General features: G+C 37.7%; 1 protein-coding gene and 1 long non-coding RNA gene across 7 annotated transcripts in view; one reads left to right on the top strand and one right to left on the bottom strand.

Annotated features, from left to right (window-relative positions):
• TNPO1 (transportin 1) overlaps positions 1-21,680 on the top strand; it is a 166,724-nt gene extending 145,044 nt beyond the window's left edge. For 5 of the 6 annotated variants that reach the window (XM_073344303.1, XM_073344299.1, XM_073344302.1 and 2 more), the window contains 4 exons: positions 566-665; positions 3,628-3,702; positions 9,642-9,784; positions 16,376-21,680. In XM_073344303.1, coding sequence (XP_073200404.1) covers positions 566-665; positions 3,628-3,702; positions 9,642-9,749 — 283 coding nt within the window. In that variant the 3' untranslated portion in view covers positions 9,750-9,784; positions 16,376-21,680. Of the gene's footprint in view, positions 1-565; positions 666-3,627; positions 3,703-9,641; positions 9,785-16,375 lie in introns of those variants that run through there. The other variant, XM_073344305.1, reaches the window with a different exon arrangement.
• LOC140911383 (uncharacterized) overlaps positions 1-27,724 on the bottom strand; it is a 43,835-nt gene that overhangs the window by 7,590 nt on the left and 8,521 nt on the right. The window lies entirely within an intron of this gene.

Genomic DNA, 27,724 nt, shown 5'->3' with positions numbered 1-27,724 from the left:
GATAATATGATGCATGCAAGTACTGTAAAAGTTAAATTGCATTACATTACTTTAAAAAAATTCAGTCTGAGACTTGAATTTCTGTAAGGAATACATGTTTATAGATTTGTTACGTATGGAATAGTTTGCTTGCTTCTGTAAAAGTTAAATAACTGTTCTGTAAGTGGTATCTGATCTACTTCAAACTGTGCAGTATAGTCTATGTTCTTCTAATAATGATAGCTCTTATCAGTACTGCGGATAAACATTTTAGTGGTATTTAATGGAATACATGTCACTTTTTAGAAATCATAATTGTACATGATACAGCATTAGGTATAAGCAGATTTAAAATTCAGAATTCTTCAAAATGTAGAAGTTTCATTATTTCTAACTTCTGAAGTTAAATGCAAATAAACTACACATGAAAAGAAACTCTGAAATCTTTATTTGAAGTGTTTTGAAAACTATTCTAGGAATTTCTCCTCAGTGTGACTCTTACTCCATCAAATACTGTCAAACTAGTTAATTAAACTAAATAAAAACTGATTCTGTTGCCTAATAGCCTGGTTCTCCAATTTACTAGGTGTACCTCTCTGCGGAACATAAGGGACAATGAGGAAAAGGATTCTGCTTTCCGTGGGATTTGTACCATGATCACAGTCAACCCTAGTGGAGTAGTCCAAGTAAGATATTTGCACAGGCATTTGATTTTTGTTCTGACAGGCTCATTATAAAATTGAGTAGGAATAACAGTTTAAAAAAAAAAAGCTTAATTTGAATGCTGTAAAAGAAGTTAAGTACATATTGGTTCCTTTCTGCAATTGGTAGTCACTTTTAAAGAACAATAGCTGAGTAAAGTGGGGTGTATCCACTGATTTCAAGAGGATTAAACCATTTACATCAGCTGAGGATCTGACTCAGTTTGGCTTTTTTCCTCCTGTGGTTACTGTAATTGAAATGGAAATTTTGAAGACACACACAGTTAATTTTAGATATTTTATTGCACTCCTTGCCAAAAAGTAAAAATATGTGGACAAAGTGGTTGTATCATATCACAGCAGTTTTCATGTCAATTAAAAATACAGTATTTTCTTTCTAAATCTCAACATCACACTTCAAAGTGTACAAACCATATCTTAAATTTCAAAAGATGTAAACTTATTTCGCACTGACGCCCTCACAATGTTCTTTGTACAATTGGAAAAATAATGAATGTATATGTAACTATTCAAAAATATGTGTTTTATTGTTAGTCTGTACATCCTGAAACTGAATAGTCTTGACAAAAATCATTAGTCTTTCATTCAATCATTCATTTCAGTCTATTGTTAATTTCTTTTGAAAACAGCTTCAAATTCTGAAAAGATAGTTGATAAATGTAATTGTATAATAGTATATGCAAAATATATTTGAAATGTAACTTGTCTAATATGCACTAGTGACTTCAGATTCCAATTAAATGTTAACATAAATTGCATGGTGTCACATCTTTGCATCTCATTCCCTTTAAGAATGATTGTTTGGCATGCTTAATTTTATAATAATGCGTGAGTCTACAGTATTCACTTCAGATCTTCTCTATTTTGTTATGGGCATAAAGAACATAGTAACATGTATCTAATAAATGACTGCCACTATCTACCATATCTTAAAGGTGTACTACAATGATGGATTCTTTTAACATTTTTGTTTTTACTAAGTTTTGTCCTGGTTTTATCATCTCAGCAACTGACATTGCTGGTTATGCTATAATTACTACTTCAAATTAAAAATCAATTTTGTTAATGGTCCATTTCTCTTAATTTGCAGTGTTAGAATAGCTTTTGACTACTCTGCAGTTTTTCTTTAATCGCACTTCATCCTCGTGTTTCTTTTATTTAGAAGCTGCATAATGTGTGGGTTAGAATAAGACTGAGAGTCAGACCTGGAGTGCAGTCTGATTCTGACAGATCTCTTGTGTACCCTTGTTCAAGTGCTTAATCTCAATACTTTAGATTCCTCCTTTGAGTTGAGTAGGTGTAGTGGACAGAGTACAGGTGAGGCAGCCAAAGATGCATGATAAACTGCATTTACTACATGAATATCATTATTACTTTTTTGGTAGAACAAATTGAAAAATTTTGGTCAAAGCAACTCCACATCCCTGCAGCTCCGGAGCTGCTCAGCCACTGAACAATGGGGTCCCTGCAGCTCCCAGCTGCTGTGGGGTGGGGGCGTGGCAGCAGGGTGCTGGACCTTCCTCCCTCCCTATTTTGTCATGGATGTTTTTAGTAACAGTCAGGGACAGGTCACAGGTTCCTTGATTTTTTTGTTTATTGCCCATGACCTGCCTCTGACTTTTTTACTAAAAATATCCACGATAAAATCGTAGCCTTAGTCATAAACCATTTCTGAAAGAAAACCTACTTAACTTTTTTGCTACAGAAGATTTATAAAGAGATCTGTTTTAGTCATTTAGTCATTAAATCTGATAGAAGGTTGGGTATACAGTAAATTAAATATAAAAATGTGGAAACTTGAAAACATTGGATGCTGTAATTGTAGCCTGTTAGTCATGTGAGCTGGATGGAATCTAAAGTCCAATGAAGCAAAATTTTGGGGATTGAAGGGGAAGGGCACTTGGGAGAATATTGTTACAAGCAGCTGGAAGAAAAAGCTAAGAAAAGACAAATTTTATTGTTAAACTTTTAAAATGCTAATATTTCACTGTGTCTTTTATCTATACTGACATTGATTTACCCTATGTATTCTAAATGGAGCTGGTAGTTATCTACCCATATAACTATAGTGATCTGGAATTTGAGGCGTGATATAGAAATTTACTAAGTTGCCTGGCTGTGGATTTTGGCTCCTTCACTTCATTCCACTTTTGCCTTATTTTCTACATAATATTTCCATCGCTCTTGCCCCCATTGTGCTTTCATTAATTGTGATTTTTTGAAGACTCATGTTAACATACAGCTTCAAAAGAGGTGAAACGGAAAAAATAGAGAAGGAAAGAAAAGGAGTTTTCTTTATTTAACATTTATATAGTAGTCTTCCTATGTTCCTGAAATGTCAGATGTGTATATTTTTAACTTAATATGAAAGGGAGTATGGTTTAATGGTTGGGCAGAGGAATAACCCATCAGAGCCGATGAACCCAGGATGCAGGATTTTTGGGGGAATAGATTATGGATTATGACACTAAGTTAGAAAAACTTCATTTGGGCTGTATTGACTTTATCCCAGCCCTGCTGAGAGGAGTACTGCAGCCTTGGGGGGGGGGGGGGGGAGGAGGGAATGTGTTTTGAGCAGGGGGAGATGTATTATAGCTGTAAGTTTGCAGTAGTTTCTTTTCTCTGAAAGATTTCCCTGCTCTTTGGTTCTTTCCAGTGCAGTGCATTTAGTTGGGCAAATGTGTCTGGGAAAAATTTACCAGGTAGAGGCATTCAATCTTAAGGGCTTTCGTACTTCACCTTATGCAAATACTAAACTCACTTAAAAGTAAATCTAAAATATAATAGAAACATGTGTGGATTGAAGTTGAGATTCCGGCAACACTTACAAATTAAGAAATCAGTGTGTCATATTGATTTCCTTAATTTATGAATTAAAATGATGCAAATATGGAGTTTCTAACCTATGTAATGTTTAATCTTACAGGACTTTATATTTTTTTGTGATGCTGTTGCATCGTGGATTAGTCCAAAAGATGATCTCCGAGACATGTTCTGTAAGGTAATGTTTCTAATTTAATAGAAAATGTAAAGCCTACCTTTTATGGCTCCTTCACTTCTCTTCTGACTCTCTCTACTACTTTCCCTGTTCCCCATACCTTTTTACTTTGGTTTATTGTGTTCATGGAGAAAAAAGAAAATTACCGAGTCCCAATGTGGGAGTCCTAATGTATGAGTTTGGATTTTACATCAAACCTCATCAAAGCAAAAACTTGTGAATAGATTTTTAAAAATATACTGTACACTTGTAAATATTTCAGATTTGCAATTTTAGCAGTGTTGAAAGTTTGTTTACTCAGGGGGCAGAGCAAGCTTTAAAGATGCTTTAAAGGTCATGCCCAATAGAATTTGGCTATGTATGGAAGAACCAATATTTTTATAATACAATAAACTATCAAACTTTTAAACTTCAATTAAAAACCATTTTTAAATACAGAAAATGAGATTTTTGCCTAAAAAATATACAACTTTTTTTTGTATGGTTAGAGGGACGGAAAAAAGTTTCCAGTTTTTGTGTTAACTTTACTTAACCTGACTTAAAATCATCTTGTTTATAGAAGATAATCTTGTCTTTGGTGATGTTGAAAAGTCTTACAAGCGTTCTTTAACAATACTTTTTGGCCACTTTAAAAGAGTTTGTCAGCTGCAGTGCAATTGTCCTGTGAAAAGTGGGATTCAGAGATTAACAAATTTGTTTTTGTTTGCATTTAATTTTTCAGCATCAAACAGTTAACTTCTGCATTTCCTGGTAATGCAATCTAAAATGCCTTGAGTTAGTTGCATGTCATGTTAGGGTTAGGTAGAAAAGCCTATCAAATTGTGTTTTTTGTTGTTAGGTCTGATTTTTTTTTCCTAAGAGACATGAAAATCAAACTTTTGCAACTTGGAGTGAATCACAAAAGCAGGTGCCTGTTTCTTTAAGTCTATAAAGGATAAAAGAAAAAGGCATAAGAAAACACTTTATTCTACTGTCTGTGGGTCTGTCAAGGACTGTCTTAAATATTTGTCATTTCTTCAGCTCTCTGCGTCCAATTGCTTTGATTAAAATCTGTCAAGCAGATACCCATGAAACAAGTTTTTGTTTTTTTATTGATTTCCTAAATAGATATAATGCTACTCCCTCAACTCCTTTGCAGTGTTGTGCCCTCCCATCTGTTTTATAATCTCTCTGTTTCTTCACAAACGTGGATGGCAGTAGTGGCAGCCCTCCTAAAGGAGGGTATAGTTGTCATACTTTACTCGGATGATGGACTAATCTTGGTGTTTTTCCTTCAGACAACGTAGATGTAAATTGAACAGAAACTGGAATTTCAGCCTCGTGACCAAGTCAAAAAAATTGCTTGTCTTCTACCCAGGACCTGATCTATCTGAGCCCCATTAAGGAACCCAAAGCTCCAGATACACACCCTCACCTACTGTTGCCACTTGAATACTGACAAGAGGAGAATTTCAACCATAGGGAAAAGTCTGAGCCACATCTTGAGTTGGTTGCCTAGGGCAGTTTCAAGGTCTCTGCCTGGGACAGCTTCTCCTCAGCATGAGGGAAGAGCTTCCTCCATCTGTTCAGCAGGAACTTAACTCACAGCAGCAGTGAGGTCTTGTTCTCTTCCCTCAAGCTCTTGATAGAGAGCCTGATACACTCGAGCCTGATACACTCAAGCCAGATACAGCAGGGGTTGGCCCTCTGACACAAAAACATTACTATCTTCCAATGCATCCAGGAATTCCCCTTGGTGCTTGTTCCACTCCATCTATTGCCACCTCTCCAGAAAGTGGGCAATAATATTCTTAAGTTGGCAGGCCTTCCTATTAGGTACCTCATTCCAGTAGAATAGGTCTTGGCACCATATGAAGACACAACTATTTTCATATGAGATCAAAGTTCTCCTTGCCCAGTCACTTCGGGGTGCTGGTGGGGATTATGAAGAATAGGACTTCTCTGAAGATTCCAATGTCTGATTTCCGCACCCCCCCATCCCATTGTCCTTTGAACCATGCCCTTGATATCAGATGACCCAACTTCCTTTTACTTAAGATTGCTAGGATTTTTAGAACTCTTCTGAGAGAACATCTCTTTCCTTCCAGGAGTGGGAAGGGGGAGAAAAGATGTTTTCCCTGTATAGAGATCTGAAATAAATAACTAAGGCTTACCCTGAGCATACTAATCCTTCTCAAAGCTATTAATAGACTTTGTGTACCCTATAGAGTCTTTTTCATGTTAGGAGTTTCAGCTAAGGACTTGAAGTGTTTTGTTGCATTCATTGTTGAGTAGCGAGGAAAGTACCTCCCACCAAAGAAAAAATTCTGTGAAGTTGGAATCTCTCTAAGAGCAGATTCATAGATATCAAGGTCAGAAGGGACCACTATGATCATCTAGTCTGACCTCCTGCACAATGCAGGCCACAGAATCTCACCCACCCACTCCTACAATAAACCTCTCACCTATGTCTGAGCTATTGAAGTCTTCAAATCATGGTTTAAAGACTTCAAGGAGCAGAGAATCCTCCAGCAAGTGAACCGTGCCCTATGCTACAGAGGAAGGTGAAAAACCTCCAGGGTCTCTTCCAATCTGCGCTGGAGGAAAATTCCTTCCTAACCCTGAATATGGCGATCAGCTGAACCCTGAGCATATGGTCAAGATTCACCAGCCAGATACCCAGGAAAGAATTCTCTGTAGTAACTGAGATCCCACCCCATCTAACATCCCATCACAGGCCATTGGGCCCATGAATAGTTAAAGATCAGTTAATTGCCACAATCATGTTATCCCATCATACCATCTCCTCCATAAACTTATATGGTTTAATCTTGAAGCCAGATAGGTCTTTTGCCCCCACTGCTTCCCTTGGAAGGCTATTCCAAAACTTCACTCCTCTGATGGTTAGAAACCTTCGTCTAATTTCAGGTCTAAACTTCCCAATGGCCAGTTTATAACCACTTGTTCTTGTGTCTACATTGCTACTGATCTTAAATAATTTCTCTCCTCTCCCTCTCCAGTATTTATCCCTCTGATATATTTATAGAGAGCAGTCATATTTCCCCTCAACCTTCTTTTGGTTAGGCTAAACAAGCCAAGCTCCTTGAGTCTCCTTTCATAAGACAGGTTTTCCATTCCTGGGATCATCCTAGTAGCCCTTCTCTGTACCTGTTCCAGTTTGAATTCATCCTTCTTAAACATGGGAGACCAGAACTGCACACAGTATTTCAGATGAGGTCTGACTAGTGCCTTGTATAACGGTACTAAAACCTCCTTATCTCTACTGGAAATACCTCGCCTGATGCATCCCAAGACCGCATTAGCTTTTTTCACGGCCATATCACATTGGCGGCTCATAGTCATCCTCTGATCAACCAATACTCCAAGGTCCTTCTCCTCCTCCGTTACTTCTAATTGATGCGTCCCCAGCTTATAACTAAAATTCTTATTAATCCCTAAATGCATAACCTTACACGTCTCGCTATCAAATTTCATCCTATTACTATTACTCCAGTTTACAAGGTCATCCAGATCTTCCTGTATGATATCCCGGTCTCTCTCTAAATTGGCAATACCTCCTAGCTTTGTCTCATCCGCAGACTTTATTAGCACACTCCCACTTTTTGTGCCAAGGTCAGTAATAAAAAGATTAAATAAGATTGGTCCCAAAACTGATCCCCGAGGAACTCCACTGGTAACCTCCCTCCAGCCTGACAGTTCACCTTTCAGTATCATCTTCTGTAGTCTCCCTTTTAACCAATTCCTTATACAGATATGAGCTGGTGATCAAGTGTATCTCAACCATTGTATCTCTGGACCTGCTGCACCAAGACTTTAAGTTCCTGGGTGGCACATCTGGAAAAATGGATCCAGAGGTTCCATGAGCAAGAGTTTGGGATTAATTGGATTTCCTGTACACTTCAGTTATGACCATGTCTTCTGCTTTCCTTACCAAAAATGTAGTAGGACCACAGTTTATCTCACTTGAAGGCAAAAAAGGGTATCCTACCTATTTCCCCCCCAAGGACACTTTGTCTTCAGAGAACCTAGACAAAGCAATCTGAAGCATCGCTTCCAGAAAGCAGGGTAGATAGAGGATACTTTTCAGACTGTACCACTTTTTTTGGTCTTTTTCCAAACTAGTTTCAAATTCGCTTCTAAAGATGGGATAAACCCCGGAGCCCTCATGGAGGACAGAGGGAAATCTTCTCATACCAGAAAATCTTCTCATACCAGCCTGGGGAGAAGAATCTGTCACTTTTTGTTTTGATTTAAAATGATTGCAGATAACCATTGAATATTTCCAGTGATGTCCATATGGTACCATCCAAAATTTGCTGATGCCTCTTGGAACATGTCAGAGTCTGAACTATGAAAGCCACGGTGGAGTTAGTTGATTTTGTGTCTAGTGATTTGAACCTTTACCTACAAGTACCTTCAGCTGAAATTCTTTTTCTGGCAAGCTGGGGTTACGTTAATTATGTTGCTCTAGGGATGTCTCCACTGGGAACTCTGGAGTCTTGTTGCCAATCTTCTAGTTGATTGATCAGTCACCTGTGTAGGAAGGAGGAATGTGGAATAGCTTGCAAAAATTCTATTTCAGAGAGAGAAGCAGTGACTTTTTAGTGTCAATTTCTGGTTTCAGTTTAGGTCCCTTTGGTCTCAGCCTTTACCTAGTTTGAGGCACCCTCTGGTGCTTCTGAACTAGCTGCTGTGCCTGAGGAAGAGTTTCCAAGCCAGGCTTCCTTTATGTCCTCCAGTTTAGTGTCCCTTAGGGCTTGTCTACATGTAAGGCAGCAGAGCTGCACCAGTAGTGCATAGTGAAGACACTACCTATTATGGGAGAAACCCTTCTGTCTACTCCAGGGGTTAGGTCAGTAAACCACGTTGCTCAGGTGGTTATACTGACATACATTGGTACTGCAGACCAAGACTGAGTTTTTTTTCTAAACCCTTTTAAGCGTTTTCTAAATATTTTAAAGCCTTTCCTTCTTATAATTTCTGCAAGGAGGGTTCAGTGAGTCTATGTTTCTGGTCTTTTGACACTTACGTGCTGCTAAATCTTTCATGGTGATAGGAAGAGAGTCCTTAAAATTATTTTCTTTCCAAAGTTTCCTTTTGGATTCCCCTTACTTAATATAGAACTCATTTTTTCTTTTCTTTTGCAATAGCTGAGTACCTCTGGAATGCTCTAGACAATAAAGCTCTAAAATTTGACTTTGAAAGAACTAAATATTTTCTGTTTCCCATTTATTTATTATGTTAGAGGAATACCAGTAGAGGCATTTAAAATCCTAACCCTTTTGATTTAAAGCCTCTATTCAGTTGTTATATTTGGATGAAGGGACTTGGTATCCTCTGAATGTTAGGGTCCATTCTGTTCCGATTGTAACCATCTCCTGGGGATAGAAATGAGAGGTTTCAATGAGATGCAAATCCCCAATTTGGGTCTTTCTTTGTTCTTACTCCAGGAATTGCCAGATAGGCATTTAAACCTTGCCAAACACTAGGTTGGGTTGTAGTTCTAGTTTACTTCCTTAATCCATTTTTAAAGGAAATAAAGTATGAAGTATATTGGCAGAATTTAAAATTTGTATTTTAGAACATTTGCCTGGAATGACCCTCACTAATTGTAATATTTTTTAGATTAACCCCTTTTTTAGGTATAGCAAATGTTTCACTAATTACACTTCATAAAAACTGCTCCTTAGTTCAGTTTTTCATTTAGAACTAAGAGTGATCACTAAAATTATTTCTCAGTGCTATGGAAGTTTTATCTGGAGAATTTGAGTGAGATAGGCTGAGGCCAACACTTCTTGGCACAAAAGTCTTAGCAAAGTTTGGTGCTGTTTTCTGCATGATATGTAGTTGATGAGCAACTGACTGCAAGTGTTCCAGACTGTTACACTGAAGATTCAGAATAATCAGAGCTAAAAATGTAATTTTTTTTAACCTACCTGCAGATCCTTCATGGATTTAAAAATCAAGTTGGGGATGAAAATTGGAGGCGTTTCTCTGACCAGTTTCCTCTTCCCTTAAAAGAGCGCCTTGCAGCTTACTATGGAGTTTAACCTCATGTATTCAAGCTGCAGTCCCATAATTAGGGGTAAGTACAAAAATAAATTCAAGTTTTATGAAGTTAACTTGTAAGTCCATTTTGTATTACAAGAAGTGTGTTTCTTAAACAGTCACTGTATAGGCTATATTTGTTCCTATTCATTTGGCTCTTGCACCATCCTTCTTTTAATGCATGCTATAATACTGTACATGAATATTATATGTGGCACCTGTAGTAAAAGGTCACGCTCAGTTGCTTTGAAATTTTTTAGTTTTACTTTTTGATGAAATTTATTATGCTTGCTTTCATTTGGGGCAAAATGTTCTTTTCCTTAAGCCTTTATCAAAAAGCTGTTTTTAAGCATGGGATCAGTGGCGGGGAGGAATGTTTTCAACCATATTTTTTGAACAAGAGAAGCTGACGGAAACTTGAAATATGACAGTTATATTTATGACATGGAGAAAATGTGCTCTTCTTTTTTGATAATTGGATTGTGTTTGGCAGGATTATGAGTGTTTTTAAAAGAATTTCACAATGTTCCAATGGGATGGCGGCACAGAATTCATATGGTCCGCATATTTCTGTGTGCAGCGCATCTGTTCCAGTGTGCCTGGAGTAGCCTCAGAGAGGCAAATCACTGCAGGGGGAAAGGGGCTGGGCGTGCATGCCTGCAGGGGAGACATTTGATCACCATCGGGGCAGGGTTGGCCAACAAGCTGGAGAGACTATGTGTCCCTCTCGTTTGCTTCTGCGGCTCACCAGGCATGCCAGGGGGGTAGGTCTTTTTATTATGCACAAGGAAGGTACTGTCCCTGAGGCAGAAATGTAGGAGCCTGCCTGCTAATTAATTGATATCATTCTCTGAGGCAGAAACTTTGCCTGCCTGCCTAGTAATATGTCCATAACTTCTTGAGAATCGGAAAAACACTTAGTTAAATATTAGTATCGTGTTACTGAAAATAATTTGTTTTTAAATTAAAAAAAAAATAGCTTTTGAAACCCCCGTCTTCCCCACATTTTGTTAATGTTGCTGTTGATGGTTAATTGAGCTCATTCCCTGAGGCAGAAATGTAGCAGCCTGACTGCATAGTAACATTGTTAATGTTCCTATAGTTAGTTAACTGTTCCCATTCTCAGTTAATTCCCCCAGGAACATAAAACCTGTAAATGTTTTAAGGCCCCTACATTGCCAGAGTGATGTAAAGCCTTATAAATGACAGTAAGGGAATTAGCTAGGAAGATCTATGTGCTTTTCTCACTTTTTTCCTGTGCCAAAGTGGCACCATGGGGTTAGATTACAGCTCAGGATTTATTTTACTTATCTATTTAAAAAAAAAAAAAGACTGAGGGCAAATAAAACATTTACTAAGCAGTCAATAAAATGTCAGGACAATCAAACCAAGCATTTCACAAAGTACCTAGCAAGGTCCAGGACAATGATTAGCAAAACTATATGACTTTCATGTGTGAAAGTCTGAGCAATTTAAAATGACATTCTACTCTCCTGCCTCCCCCCATTTGGTGTTCTGTAATGTAATTTAAATGAAAATCCAGGGTTATAACTAGAATGCAGGGTATTAGTTACCAAGTGTTTTGTAATTTAACCTTCATGTGTTTAGGAAATGCTGAAGTTGTTGTGACTCTTTTCAATATTGTAGTTTAAATAATTTACCAAAACAATTGAAACTGGTGTGATTATATTGCATTATTTTGACAAAATTTGCATAGTTTTGCAGATTTTTAATTTTTTTTGGTGCAGAATCCCCCCGGGGTAGACTGCATGTACCTGTGTGTATGAATAGATACTTTACCAGGACTGATCTGGAAGTGCGTGTGTGTGTGCATAATAAAGGGGAATTTCAGCTTTAATAGATGACTGTAGAACAAGGTCTGCTAGAGGGCGATATTTTTGGAGTTTAATGTAGGCACCCTGCACACACCCACATCATAGAAAATTTGAAATCTTACTTTATGTACATTTAGATGAGAGATGATGTGGAGCCATAAGCCTCTAAGACAGTTCTCAAGTTCTCAAACTGGGGGTTGGGACCCCTCAAGGGGTTGCGAGGTTATTACATGGCGGGTTACAAGCTATAAGCCTCCACCCTAAACCCTGCTTTGCCTCCAGCATTTATAATGGTGTTTTTAATTTATAAGGGGGGGGGGTGTCACACTCAGGGGCTTGCTATCTGTAAGGGGTCACCAGTACAAAAGTCTGAGAACCACTGCTCTAAGCGAGGTGAAACAACAGTACCGAAAATGTCATTTTTTGCACAGTTCCAGAGACACTGCAACTAGACTGACTACACTTTTTACTGTTTAAGTTAATTTCAGCATCTTAAAGTGGTGTTTACTGATCAGAGGTTCCAAATGACCATGCATTAAAAGATTTGTATTGATTTTGCATGGGCAAGTATTCCCCCCCCCAGAAATGAAGCTATTTAGCATGTGGCAAAAATGACAAATATCATTTTCCAAAATACGAACATGAAATATTTTCACATTGCATATTCTTAATTATCAAAGTACGTCACAAGTGATTGATTTGGTCAGCAATTTTAAATTGTAATATTTTTCTATATTTTCAATCTGTCACTGAAGGTTGCACACTGGTAACAGTGGATTAAGTGCCAACTGAGTCCTTAAAACACGTCATTAAATAGTCTGATGATGCTGTAACTTAGTATGTGTAGAGCCCTGCGCAGATACAAATGTATAGCTGTGGCTATAAATCGGTATCCATGGAACCATAGGGCTCTTCCTGGAACCGCAGTGGCAAAAGGCACAAAAATGTTGGACCGCCGCTCCTCCAGTGCGGCTGAAATGCACCCCCACCCCCTGCCCGTCCCTTCCATGCAGCTGTCTGGGGGCATGCGCGCTGCTTGAAAACAAGAGTGCTACCAAGGGCGGCAGCTGGTGAGTTTGGTGCCCGCCCCACTTGGCAGGGCTGGGTCGGTGCCGCCAGTACAGGGCGCTGGCTCCAGGGGTGGCAGCGGCATGTTCTGCTTCTTTTGCTGCTGCAGTTCCTGGGGGAGCCCTGCAGTTCCACGGATATCCGCATCCGCGGGTATATATTTGTATTCAAACAAGGCTCTAAGTATATGCTCCACAACTGGAAGAATTTCAGAGATGGAGGTATGCCCAGTCTCCTGCATTCAAGTTCTGTAATCAGTTTCTCCAGGTTATGCAGATACTACTGCCAAATGCAGAGCGAGGGGGTGACTGGAAGCTTCACTGACACTGTGTGCCAAGTTTTCATACTACTTTACTGCAAATAGGTTCAGCTATGCCAGCAATGTTCCCTCTAATTTTTGACAGGCCGTGTGTGCAAAAAATTTCTTCTGTGCAAACTTTTGTGCGCACGGTGTTTAGGATCTGTGTGCACACGCACACAGCTTAGAGGGAACAGTGTATGCCGGGTAAATACCGGTCAACATTCTTGACATGTTAAATCTCCCTGAAGAAGTACCCAGTGCCTTTGAATCTGGGGAATTTGCTGTTCATCAGATTCCAGATTCTTTCAATGGAATTTGGAGTGACCTGGAAAGAGAGAAAACTGTCATCAAGGACTCAAAGGGAAGCAGTGGGATCGTAGGACTGACGAGAAAAAAGCCAGCACTTGTCAGGTGGATCCTCACAAGACATGCCCTGAGTGAATATGTAAAAACTATGAAAGAAGTGGCCTAACAAGAAGTAGTGAAGATGAAGTCCACAAACAAGTCCTTGCTGCTAAACTGAAGGGGAATGAAAAGCATGTTACAGCTCTTACCAACCATGTCATCAACAACAAAATCACATCCAGATGTGCTTATTATTATATCTACTGAATTGCATGTTACATCAGATTTACAAGAGTCTTTATTGAAAGGAGCACATGTCGGTGAAGAACAAATGGAGAGATTTGTAAGAGGTGCACTTGATTCTGATGGGACACATAGCTTCTTCAGCCCCGTCAAGAAGTCTGGCATTAAAACATTTGCTGACATGGCCAGGAAGACCAGATTTAAGTCTGGGCAAGGGAAGGACAATCACAGTAGCTCTCGCTCCAGAAATTGTTTTCTGCAGAGCCCTGAGCTTAGCACGATACAGAGATGTCAGTGGCACTTGTTCTTAGACCTGTGCCTGAGTCCATCTTCTCTGTTGATGGAACAATGAGAAGAACAGACCAACCTGAGCTAAGAGCATGCAAAGAAGAAACCACTGTGTACCTCAGACGTCATACAAATGATGGCTGGAGACAAATTCCAAACATTCGATGAATTGGCTGAGTATTTGAAGCAGATCTTAAAAGGATTTGACAAGGCTAATTCTGTAATCGAAGTCTTTTGACATGTATGACAACAGTAACTCTGTACAAACTGCAGAAAAACAGCGCCAGGCAGGATCTATGAGGGGATGTCCTGTGCCTCCATGGAAAAAAGTTTCTAAATGTAACATCCAACAAGCAGGCACTTGTTAAATTTTTCCGTGAGTATATGGTTCAAAGTCCACTTAAGCGTGGGAGCACACCCAGCACAAAAGCTCCTTCTTGCTGGAGTCTTTTTCAGTGAAGTAGTAAAATCCATCACCAACAGAGATGTTGAAGTTCAAGAAATGTACAGCATTGAAGAGGAAGTGGACGCAAGGATGCTTCTGCATGCTATATGTGCCAGTATGGCTTTTGGGTCTTTGTGTCAAAGGTAACATAGTGATTAGGTCACCAGATACAGATGTTTTGGCCCTTGCTGTTCACTGCTTTCCAAAATTGGAAAACCCAGGTAATGTAGATTGAAACAGGCACCATTACCAGCACAACTGACAAGTATTGCTTCATACCTGTGTGTATTTGTGACACACTCATTTCTGACTTCCGTAACATAATGCATGCACAGTAGAAAGTAACAGGAGGTGACTCTGTTCCATCCCTATTTTGTATTGGGGCAGAAAAATCTGTTTAATATATTCAAAACAAAGGGAGCTTCAGAGCTTTTGACAGACTGGGGAAGTGTGGTGCAATTTCTGCACCAAGGAAGTTGTAGCAGTGCTGGATGATGAGAGCGAGAGAGAAAAGGAAACTCACAGAAACCTGAATTAGTTGTCCCTTTCTAATCATCAAAGAAGTCCCTGGCTAACTTCCCACCATGTGAGGACAGTTTTGAAGAGCCCGTCAAAAAAGCAGCTTAGCAAACAGAATTGAAGGTCTTTTCACATAGATAAATCAGATGTTGGGCCATCATTATGGCATGCATGGAAAAATGTGGATGATGAACTGCTTCCTGTATTCTTCAACGGTCCAATGGTAACTGAGCTTCTGTAAGACCTTATTTGTGCCTGTACTTGTAGAGGTCACTGCACAATCAAATATCTGTAGTCAGAACAAGCTTCCCTGAACAGAACTGTGTACATGCCAAGGGAATGAAGACTATAGTAACCCACTTTCACTTGACAGAAATCATGATGAACAAGATCATGTTGACTAGAAGTGACACCAGTGCTATTACATTTCAGTGATACCTGTACAAATTTATTACCAAATTTTGTTGTACCCTTTAGATTTTTGTGATGCTTTGGGATCAGAAAGAAATCCAATTTTATGTCTTCAAATAATATAGTCATTACAGTAACAGAAACAAATGCAGATATTTCCAAGTGTTCATTTTAATGTGTTGGTGTCATTGTTTCTATGGTAACGATGCCACTTGACAGCTCCACATCATCCCTTATCTTAAAGTAAACATAATAAGCTTTCAAGTGGTGTGTGTAGAGAGCGTGGGGGGGGGGGCGAAGAATGGTAAAACATATATGATGGGGCAAAATTAAGATTGCATAGTCAACCTTAACATTTCATGATAAAGTGATGAAACTCAGTATTCTTTTAATGTGACTAATTTTTGTGTGGAATGAAAGCAGAAATCAGTTCTTCTAACAATGCTATTTAAATGGTCCTGCAAATTTTGGTCCTCCAACCTAAGAGTGTAAAGTGAGTGGAGCTACTATACGGAATCTTTTTATTCGTGGACTCAAACCATCAGTATGTTCCTGGACAGTCAGAAGCAAATCTATTACAGGCTGTTTCAATTTGAAAAGTGGTTTAAAAAATCATTAAGAGGTTCAGTATTTGTCATCTAAATGACTCCTTTGAAAATCTGATCAGTTTACAAGTGAAAATATTTTTTGTAACTACCAGATGTGGTGCACTCCAAGAAGTAGTTTGAGAAATAGAATTGATTCCCAATTCCAATTGAGTGGACAGTATCAAAGTATATTAAATATAGTTTCATACTTGGTTGAATTTTGTTATGGAATATTTAAATTTCAGTAAACTTGTGGGAAAACTGTATGTTGTAGTATTAATTAGTTATTCCTGCATTGTGATTTTGGAAAACTGTTTTATCCACGTTAAATGTGAAGTGAGTTCTATGTTGACATAAGTTTAATGGGTTTGTTTAGTTAAAGTAGGATTTGTTACATATTTGATAAGTTTTTAGTTTTTTATTCTGAAAATATCAGTGCTGGTGAAAATTGTTCAAAATTAAGCTTGCCACATGAGTGGACTTGAAGTTGTTTACCACAAAAATGTTTATTTTTGACCCTGCGTAGCTTAGTAAATTTAAACCTGTTTCTAAACACTTATTTGTGCTATTTTTCTTTTCTTTACAGGTCCTTCAGTCTAGGAGACTATGAGGGAGCCTCTGCACCCAGGGAAAATGTTACCCTTTACTGGGGGGAAGGGTAAACCAGTAGGGAATACAGTACAATCCCAAGCCTACTGGGAGGGGCGGGAGGGAGGTGTTGCCGTCACTGTATTAAGTCGATGTTGGGAAACGTTTTAACATCTGGAGCCTTTGTGGGTGGAAATCTGTCTCCTATTACAACTCTGCACTGGATGTGAAGAAGCAAAAAAGAGAATCTATTCACAAAACAGCACACTCTGGAATATTATGGGGAATTGTACCAAAACAAGAACCATATAATTGAACCATAGGGATATGTAAAGAGGAAAACTATTCTGCGCACAATAAAGGAAACCTAAGAATGGGGGTGGGGGTTTACAAAAAGCCTTTGACTGTTTAAGTAAGGGTTTTCTCATTATTTCATCCTGCTTGATGGGATTCCTAGGTATTTGCATGTTAATGAAGAACTACACAAATGAAGTTAGTACAGTTAAAATGCAGCTTGCTACCTGTATTAGGAACTGGCACCTGCAGTGTACAATATAGAAACCCCATAATAAAGGTTTAACTTTAACAAAATGAAGCAACTTGCAAGATGCCAAATGAGTCACTCCTTTCATTTTTTGGGTGGGGGGAGGGGCATTTCAAAGGAAAGATTGACATCTTAATTTTACATTAAAAACTTTAGTGGATATGATTTGATGGTTGTACTTCATTAGATTTAATTTCAAGAGTAAGGCATTATTCTTAACATGCAGTTTAAGATTCAGGCATGCATTCTGGCTCCTAGTGATCAGAAGTAATTTAAATTAGTGGGAAAGTAGCATGCTTGCATCACATAGAGTGAGATTGGTATACTTTTACTTACGTTGCGCCAGTTTTGTGTTGCAGTTTACCAATTTAATATAGCCCTGCATTTAAAAATCCTTTTTTAAAGATTCTGTGGATTTTTATTTTTATTAAGAATATAGATATAAAGTACTGTAGTTTACAATTAGGCCTTGAAATATCTCTTTAGGATCTGTTAAGAATAAGATTGATATTGTATTGTGTGTAACCGGCACAATGTGGAAAGCTGATATAGCTGTGCAAAATATTTGCCTCTGTGCTGTCAGTGTGATGTGCTTTCTGCATGGTTATATACTGCTAGTGATTTTATCAGAACTTCTAAAAATGAGTTTCATGGTAAGACCTGTTAAAGGCTGCATAAATGTTAGTTGGCACGTAAAGACAATTGTAGAAGTTGATGACATGATTGCTATATTTCATTGTTTATTCCCACTCAACATATTATCTTCTATGCTTTCTTTTTTGTTCAAAGCATGATCTTTGAGATGTTTAAGTTAATGGATGTAATGCAGGGTATCTACACTGTATCGGCGCATGTTGGTGGCCCTTTGTGTCGTAGTTAAGTGCACAAGGGTGCAAGTTAAAAGCTACAGAGTGAAAGTTGGTTTGGATCCTCTTCATTTCATTTGTTTGGCTTTTCTGTTGTTTTTCTCTACTTACGTGTATTCCTGTGAATAAATCCTTGTTAAGTTAACCCTTTACTTTTCCTTCCATGTGTATTTTCTTATGTACTGTGAATGTGAAAACCTAACTGGTACACTTGATCTTGTGTCCATCTGAAAGTGCAAGTCTTTATTAATTTAGATTACCTAAAGAGTGTATCCCATGATGATAAAGGAAAATGGAGAGATTTTAACTCTGCTGGTCAGAGGTGAAGCCACACCTTTCCATTTTTCAAGTGCTGTGTAATTAATCTATAAAACAAAATTAAGCCATAACAGCCTTTTTATAGTTTTAGTTTCTTACCGTTGCATTGCAGAATGAATACTGGATAACAGGTTTTGTAAGAACTTAATCTTCTTTGCATGGTTCTATTCTTTAAGAATGTTTGAATAATTTAGCCATTGCACTGAAGTTTGAGTTGTGTGATAAATGCTGTTTAAAGAAGTTTTTTTTTAATGCATGGTAGCATGAACAAGTTTTACACATTCCTTTTTTGGCTTTTCAAAATGATAATAGATTATCTTGCTTGAAGATAGTTTTCACATATACTGACTAAATTCAGTAATGCTAGTACATGATACTTACTCATGTTGTTTAATCAGAACTGCATGTGGTGATTTGCTTTCAAATTCAGTTGCTTTGTTAGAAACTACAAATCTTCCTTCTTGGCTAATAATTCTAAAGTGAGTGGGTAATAGTTTTCTTTGACTAAAAATATGTCTGACATATTACTATTAAAATGTAGTGAGGTAGGCTCTTGTCCTAGACCCAAATGTATTTTAATTTCTTGTAGAGGTTAAACATTTGGCAAGTTTCAGGAAAAAACTACAGCTTTTCCAGATTAAAATTTTGTATATAATATAAAACCTACTTTATAGTGCAGTGTTGTTTGGACTTTATTTAAATTCAGCTCTAACAATTGCAGCAACCCCATTAACTGGAGGAAAAATCAGTCAGATTAGCCCATCATATCCACTTTTGTGTGTATTTTAAATCTGTATCTATAAACGTGTGACTGTTTACAGATGTGAACTGATTTGGTATAGCAGTAAGGAATATAATCAAAACAATGCAAAATTAAACAATACTGCCATAATCATAGTACTTTAATAGGTCCTCTGGTATATTTTAAAGCAAATTAAACCATATTCCTAATACATAATAGTACAGGCATTTGCAGAAGACATTTTAGGTTATAACTTGAGGTAAGAAAAGTTGATTCAGCATTAACAGTTGTAATTCAAATTGTTGCATCATGGGATATATATATATAAAGCATCTTAATTCTTGTGGTGTAGTTTTTGACAGTTTTTGAATGTTGACTGAATGTTTATACCAGTAGAATTGTATGTTTGTCTTTGTTACATTCCAGTGTTTCTGCCTCTTGGCATGCTAAAAGCACGGCTTACTTCATCTGCTCCTTATGCACTGAATAAAGTGCTGTTAGTGTGCTAAACTACAGAAATAGCCGCTGCTAAGTGATAATGTAGATTTTCTACTTGAATATTTTGTTGTAGGAACCTCAGGAGGTCAGTGTTTACTGTTTTTTATATGCCTTGTTTTTCCTGTTTGAGTTTCCCTTTTTGAAGGATTCTAACAGTGAACAAAAGCTGCTGATCAACCTAAGTTGGTATCAGAAAGTGTATTTAAAATTTTAAATGCACCTTTTTGGCAGTTCTAAATTGCAGTTAAATTAGTCTTAAAGTAAAGTTCAGTACGACAGTTTTTCATTTATACATTCAGAAAACAAGTTGTCTTTTTCATTTAAAAAAAATATAGACTACTTCATGACTTCAGGCAATGTAAGCAAAAATGATCAATTTTGTAAATTTTTTGAAGCTTGATTTTCTAAATCAGTTTGTACATAATTAAAATTGTAATAAGCTAATTCTTATGTTTCAGTTTATTGCTACTTACTAGAGGTTGTACCCAAGAGATCACTTTTAAAAGAATGGATTTAAAATTTATAGCCATTATGATTTTTAAAATTTAAGTAGCATAAATTTTGTACTAAACAATCTTGACACGCACTGTGATTTTTGTTAAGACTTTCTTTAGCATTGATCTAAATTACTTAAGCTGCATATATGTATAATATAATTAAATATATATTCTAAAATTTTAAGTGGCTTTCCTCAACAAACTCATTGCTACTCCAACATGAAATATTCAGAGACTAGTTTTATCTCAGGTGAATACTCTTGTACCCTTTTTGTTCACAACATATGTATAAAACACGTCGTAATTATACCAGTTTATGTATTTCATATATGTATTTTCATATATGTCTTAAACGCTTACAATCTAAATTAACCTGCTATGGGACAAAAATGATTTTGCTTCACATCAGTCACCTATTTTATTCATATTGAATGTATTAACAGATAAAGGTGCAAAACAATCTTTCCTGGAGAAGACTGCATCCATGCATAACAGCAACTAAAATACTTCATAAATAGTGCTTTTAAGCATTGCATAGGAAGTTTTTTGTTTCAAATATTATAAAAAAAGTTATAACTTGGCATTAACTGCTTCTCAATTTTTTTTTTGTAAGGTGATGGACCTTTAAAATACTGTGGAAGGTCTACAGACTATTACTTTTTTTTACTGTAGCTTTAGGTAAAGATTGAGATCTATAATGAAACTGCTGCTGTAAACCACTTAACACACAGTAATGTAAATACTCGTTTGCATACAGCAGTTTGCTTACATATTCATTACATATTATTGGCAATACCTAATCTTGGGTACAAGTTTGATACACTAGTTGTAGGTTTCATATGTATATTCTTCAGTATGACTTACATCTGTCAGGTTATGAGACCTCTTCCTCCAGTACAAAAACGCTATCTATAGATGGTTCTTGCTTTTTGCACTTATTGTTGGAGCTAAATCAGTTTTAGGTTATTCTAAATGAAAACTGTAATAAGTACATTGTGGCTTGCCTTTCCAATGTGTATTGTGCTAAAATAATAAAGATACTTATAAATCTGAATGTATTCATGCGAGGGGAAGTTAAAATGGATGTATAATAAGGTTAATTCCCCATGCTTTGTTGGACAGTGTACTTTTCAACAAATCTACTTTCCAAACAAGTTCAAGGCTTACAGCGTAGTATCTCTTTTCTGTAAGTTGATACTGTTGAGGTACTTTATCCTTAAGTCTCTTTCTACGGATGAGTAACAAAACTGGGAAAGCCTGGGTGACTTTTGTGGGAGCAATGTTTGGACCACACTGTGTAATCAGGTTTATTTGGTTGTAGAAATTTTCTATGTTAATAGTACCTTATCTTACAAGGAAAAAGAGGTGGATATGTTGTAAATGACCTAACTTAATACCTAAACAGTTATAAACGTGTTAAGATTGGATGCAGTGAATAAAATAGTTTAGAATTAGCAAAATGACTGGATCTTTCTGCTGACAACTTAGGTTGTATGAGTTTTGCTTGAAAGCTTTAAATCTCATGTTTCCTGTACCTGCCACGTTAGAATGTTTCCTTCAAACATATCCTCCTGCAACTTCTCAAGCTGTACTAAATTGAGTGATATTTCTTGAAGTCTGCCTCTGTGCTAATAGTACTTCATTTTAAATAGAATATGGTTTTAATTTTTGATAAGCTGCTGAATTTTAAAGAGTTTTTGGGGCCACCAAATATTTTGGATCATGCAGAGAATATATATTGTACTGTAGTAATTTTGTATTTACATTTGTATGATGTGACATAATAGATGTGAATGTTAATCACTGCTTGACTATGTTAATAAAGTTGTTTAAATATAGATGTTGCACTCTGATTTTTAATGGAGGATAAAAAATTCATGTCCAGACATATTTTTTTGTACTTACTCAGTAGTGCACTCTTGTGGTTCAGCTCTGTTCTGAAGGCTGTAAATTCTGTCAGTGTTGAAATGAACAGGACTTTCTCTTTATTTGAAAGAAAATGATCTCTGGCTCAACTAACACCTGTAATTCAATTAACTTCGTTCTAGATGCCTCACACTCTATTGATATTTTGTAAATGTATTTGTACAAGCAAAAGGTTATACCTAAATTGAAATAAATCTGTATTTGGTGATGCAGGTAATTTCTGCCCCCTGGGACACTGCATTCAGTAGGTTTTAAACAGCATAACTTAAAAACATTTAATGTGCCAAAATGAAGTTTTATTTACCACACAATACTGATAAATCTGAATAGAAATAAGGTTATGGAAGGCAGAAAACTTCTATATTTTAATCTGTCTTTAATAAAAAGTAGAACTGCCATGGTCTTATGATTTAGGATCAGATCTTCAAGTGGTGTAAATCTGCGTAGCTTCACTGACTTTAGTGGAGCTATGCCAATTTATACCAGCTGAGGATGTGTTTCTTAGTTTTCTACACAACCTACTGCTGCAAAATCCTGTGATGTGAAAGTGTAAAACTGACAAATGTGGACAAAATCCATGTACTTTACAGATGTTAATTTGACTATCCAGTATTCAAAATTGACCTGAATTAGTCAAAAGGAGTTAACATATTATGTACATAGTTTCCCTCTAGAGTTGTCAGACTTTTGCTAAAACACTTTTCAGTATATTTTGCTGAATAGATAATTACGTGCACGGGACTGTAAATCATTTTTATTTTATATACACCGTTTATACTTTGGAATGGCAGTGTGTCCAGTTTATTTACTCACTTTCCATTTAAGTTTGAAGAAGAATCCTATTAGATGGATGAGTCTGACTTGATTCAAATTTAGAACAAATACAATGTACAAAATGTGAAAACAATATTTTTACTGGCAGCAATACTGAAAACCTGCATTAAAAAATGAGTTATGCTTTGCATCTTCTCTCTACCCTACTTTAGTCCTGTTGGACAGGTGATGCCAATCAGAGTTGCAGAGTTAGAGGTTTAGGCTTCTATACAATCTGATGGATTTGCATTCTGTTTCTGCTCTATTACACAGTTGTAACTTGTTTTTAATATTAATTGATATGAGGCTTAATCACTTACCTATAGCACACTAGCACAGTTACTGACTTTTAAAATTAATGTGTTTTGGAGATAGCTATTTCAGAAGTGAGCTTTTCAGAACTGGTAGCATTTGCAAAAAATAGATAGGCTTTTTTGGATACTTTCGGAGAAAACTGACAATACTTGGCTAATCAGCATATGAGGAGTTCTTATTCCCTTCAAATCAGCCCTCTCTTTTAGTTGTAGAGAGACCCACCATAAGATGAATGACTTCAGAGGTTTCATATCGTTCACTGAAAATATGCATAGATAATCTAGTTCTAGGTTTTATCTCTCCATGTGCATTTATAAGACACCCATCACTTTGGTTTCTAGGTGCCAGCTGCCTGTTACCTGCCTCTCCCTTGAGATGAATCAGTAAGAATCCAAACATTATTTTGAAGTTGGTCTGTTTCATCTCCTTGTGATTTAAGGAGTCCTGTTACACAAGCTTTGTTTCCTAATCTGGTTTAAGATTCTTCTGTTAAAAGAAGCTAAAATACTTTACCCTTTTCTCAGAGAAAACTGGGGGCGGAGGGAAGACTCCAATACTGGTTTCCAGCGCTTACAGCTAAGAAAGTCTTTGTTCTTTTCTTCCCTCTCTTAATAGGCCTCTTTCAGCCTCTCTTTACAGGCTGTACAGTGACTTGTTCCTCAGTACAGTAACTCCTCACTTAACATAGTTATGTTCCTGAAAAATACAATGTTAAGTGAAACGATGTAAAACAAATCCCATTTTTCCATAAGATTTAATGTAAATGCAGGCGATTAGGTTCCAAGGAAATTTTTTGGGGGGGCAGACAAAAGGCATTATGTACTGTAGTGTGGTTGGGAAGTGCCCGTGGCTTATATCACACAGGCACAGCCCGCTGCAGGCAAGGACACTAGGAATCACCTTCACAGCAGCAGTGGCAGCTTACCCAGAGAAGAACAGGCGCTGACTTTGCTGCAGGATGCTCCAGGCCTGCCTCTTCCCGTTCCTGCTCCACTCCAGGCCCACCTCTTCCCCGCTTCCCCACTCTTCCCCCTTCCTCCCAGCGCTTCCGTGCTGCCAAACAGCTGTTTGGCATGGCTTAGGACTTTCTGCTTTCTGGGAGGGAGGGGGAGGAGTGGAGACGCAGCACTTCCCCGCTCCTCCCCCTCCCTCCCAGAAAGTCCTAAGTGCTGCCAAACAGCTGTTTGGTGGTGGGGGAAGCGCAAGGAGGGAGTGGGAGGGGGCGGAGAAGGGGAACTTGTGCAATGCTCCCTTGTAAAGTTGCTACTCTTCCACAAAATCTTACATGCCGTGTTCAGAGGAGATAGCCAAACGACGTTACAAGGCAGCACTGCACAACTTTAAATGAGCATGTTGTCTAATTGAGCAGAAACGTAACTTTGAAACCATGTTAAGTGAGGAGTTACTGTACTAAAATGCAGGATGCCCAAGAGGTCATATAGGATCAGAAAAAATCAAGAACTCTCTCTGGGCAATAGATTTAATGAGAGGAGAGATGGTCCAGTGCTTAGAACACTGGCTTAGGAATTGGGAGAGGAGACTTGGATTAAATTCCCTGCTCTACCACTTATTTCTGTGTGACCGCCCACAAGTCATTTAATTTCTCTGTGCTAGTTCCCCATCTGTAAACAAGTGGATAATACTTCCCTATCTAACGGGGTGTTGTGGGGATAAATACATTAGAGATTGTGAAGTGCTTTGAGAGCTGATGAAAATGCTACGAAACAGCTAGTATTATTAGGTATTAATCTGAAATGTGGATCTCTAAAATATCTCTATTTTCTCTCCTTTTGAGAATGAATGAGGAGAATGTTAAATAATGAAGAGGACAGGACAATTGATACAGAATGATCTGGATTGCATGGTAAACGGAGTGAGCACAGAGTAGTATGCATTTTAATATAGCCAAATGTAAAGTTATACGTCTAGGAACAAAGAATGTAGGCCATAATCTCTCTCTCTGTGAAAGTATCTTGGGGAGCAGTGATTGTGAAAAAGATTTGGTGATTATGTTGGGTATTGCAGCTGAATGTGAGCTCCTAGTGTGGTGCTGTGGCAAAAAGGGCTAATGTGATCCATGGATGTATAAATAGTAGAATACCTACTAGGAATAAGGAGGTTATATTACCTCTTTTTGGCACTGGTGCAATGAGAGCTTTGACTGCTAGAGTGAAGAGTAAGTTATCATTTTTTTTGTTCCCCACATAGGTACTTATACTTGTGATTAAGTTACCCCTTAACCTTTTCTTTAAGATTGAGCTCCTTGAGTATCTATCATAAGGCATGTTCTGTAATCCTCTAACATTCTCATGAATATTCTCCGAAGCCCCTCTCCTAATGTATCTGTTCTCCTTGTATTATGGACACTGGAACTGGGCACAGTACTCCAGTAATGATCTCACTAGTGAGTAATACCACCTCCCTGCTGTTAGATAGTCCTCTGCTTATATAGACAAGGATTGTGCTAATCCTTTTAGCTACAATGGTTTTCAATGTTTTTTCATTTGTGGACCCCTAAAAGAATATCAAACGGAGGTGTGGACCCATTTGAAAAATCTTAGATAGTCTGTGGACCCCCAGGAGTCCACGGACCACATGTTGAAACCACTGAGCTACAGTATTGCACTGAGCTGCTGCTGTTGTGTTTGTTACTTGTGCGCTTTTCAGCGTGTCTGCATTCCAGGATAGTCCTCCGTCTTTTGTGACCTACATTCTTTGTTCCTTACATTTGTCAGCATTAAAATCCATGTTCAAAGGAACCCACCTTACCAAAGCGATACGAATTGATCTGGGTAAGTGACATGACTCCATTGTTTGCCACTTCACAAATTTTGTAATCTGTGAAGTTTACCAGCAACCATTTTTATTATCTTAAAGATCCATTAATAAAAATATTTAATAGCATTTGGCCAAGAATAGATCTATGCAGGACCCCGCTGTAAATGCCATCATAGAATAATAAATCCCCATATACAATTACTTTTTGAGATCTATCCGTTAACTGGTTTTTAAATTAATTTAATATGCGCTATATTGATTTTTGTATGGTGCTAGTTTTTATCAGAAGGACATGTAGGCCTAAATTAAATGTCTTACAGAAGTCAATTATGTCAAAACAGTTATCAACCAAACTTTTAATCTCAGAGGTTTTTCTATAAAACCATGTTGAGTGGCATTAATTATGATACTCTCCTTTAATATTTTAGTGATTATGTCCCATATGAACCTTTCTATGATTTTGTCTGGGGTCAGACTAACTGACATCTAGTTACCTGGGTCATCCCATTTACCCTTTTAAAATATTGGTACATATTTTCTAGTTCTTTGGAACTTTGTGTTCAAAAACTTCTTTTAAAAAATCAACGTTAATGGTTCAGAGAGCTCCTTGACCAATTATTTTAATACTCTTAGGTGCAAGTTACCTGGTCCTGCTGATTTATAAAATGTTTAAAGTTAATAGTTGCAGTTTTAACCTCCTCCCTAGTTACCGATAGAATAGAAAATATTTCATCAAGATATGATATGAATAAATCATCCTGTTCCTTTACACAAACAACAAATGTTTCTTCAAGGCCTGAGCCCTATGTATATTCCACTGTGGGTGTGGGCATTCACTCCAAGCACCTGCACTCAAAGAATTCTTGTAAGCAGAGTCCATTGGTCCACGCATGTGCCCTTGCCTTCCTCCATGCTTTTAACCAAAGGCAAAAAGGGCACAGAACAGATTATATAGCTTTCCTTCAATTTTTTCTATCTCAAAATATGGGAAAGGACCTTCCTCTTTAATAATCCTCCACAGAAAATTAGTAAACCCTAGGAAATCCATTCTTTTTGTAATGCTGGACCTTAAAGCAAGCCTGTTCATGATACATATTTTCGACATTAAAATTTGTTCAGATGACTTTTTTTATCCTCTTGCTTCAGCAGAAAGGATGGGATTTTGCTGAATACTAGCTGCTTCCTTCTTTGCTTTTCTTTTGACACGTTCCCTAAACTCATTATTTCTATAGTGATAAGTTTTTAAGATTCACTTAACTGATTTGGACATCCCATATTTTTCTTAAGTTAGCTTAATGTTTGTGTAAAGCTCTGAATTGATGTCAGGAAACTAAAGTGGGCTAGGTCCCTGTTCTTCTGGCCTTTCTCTGCCACCCTTCCTCCCCCTTCCTCCCCACCACCCCCATCCCATAATGGACACAGTAGCAGGGCAGGGGCCACTGTTTCATTCTGAAAAATTAGATGTTTCTAAAATGTGAAAGTGAGGCTATGACTCCTCTCCCAGATCGTCCTCCAGTACAGGAACCATGGCCAGGAACTGAGGCTTCCAAACGATTATCTTGCATATGGGAAGGAGCCTTAAGCCTCCGCTCTGCTCCTGCAGCCTTTGCTGCCATCTTCTGGTCAGAACAATAGTTACAGCTGTCAGGTTATTTCCATTCCCCTCTCTCCCCCACAAAGCCAGTGCAGGCACTAAGGGTGTTATAACAACACACTACCTTATTTTAAATAAATGAATGCCTGATACTGACTCTCTCCCCTCATCCCTTCCTTGGACTTGACCCTACAGAGTGGTGTTGTTCCAACGTGCTTCCAGCACATCCACCACTACTCCAGAAACAGACTTCTCCAGCTCTGTGAAGTCTCAGGACTCAAGTTATAGTGCCAAAAGGATCCAAAAGATCTGTCTTGCCCTGAGATTTTGTGAACCAGCCAACCTTTCCTCCAGTCAGAACATGCCATGACGCAATGCACTATTTTACATTTCACAGACCAAATTGGGAGGAACTGTCCAAGGAAACAGAAACCTCTTATCTATCCACTGTACAGG

Source organism: Lepidochelys kempii, chromosome 5 (assembly GCF_965140265.1).
Source record: "Lepidochelys kempii isolate rLepKem1 chromosome 5, rLepKem1.hap2, whole genome shotgun sequence".
Lineage (NCBI taxonomy): Eukaryota > Metazoa > Chordata > Testudines > Cheloniidae > Lepidochelys > Lepidochelys kempii.
The sequence above is the reverse complement of the archived record's forward strand: the minus strand, read 5'-3'. Positions and strand labels throughout refer to the sequence as shown.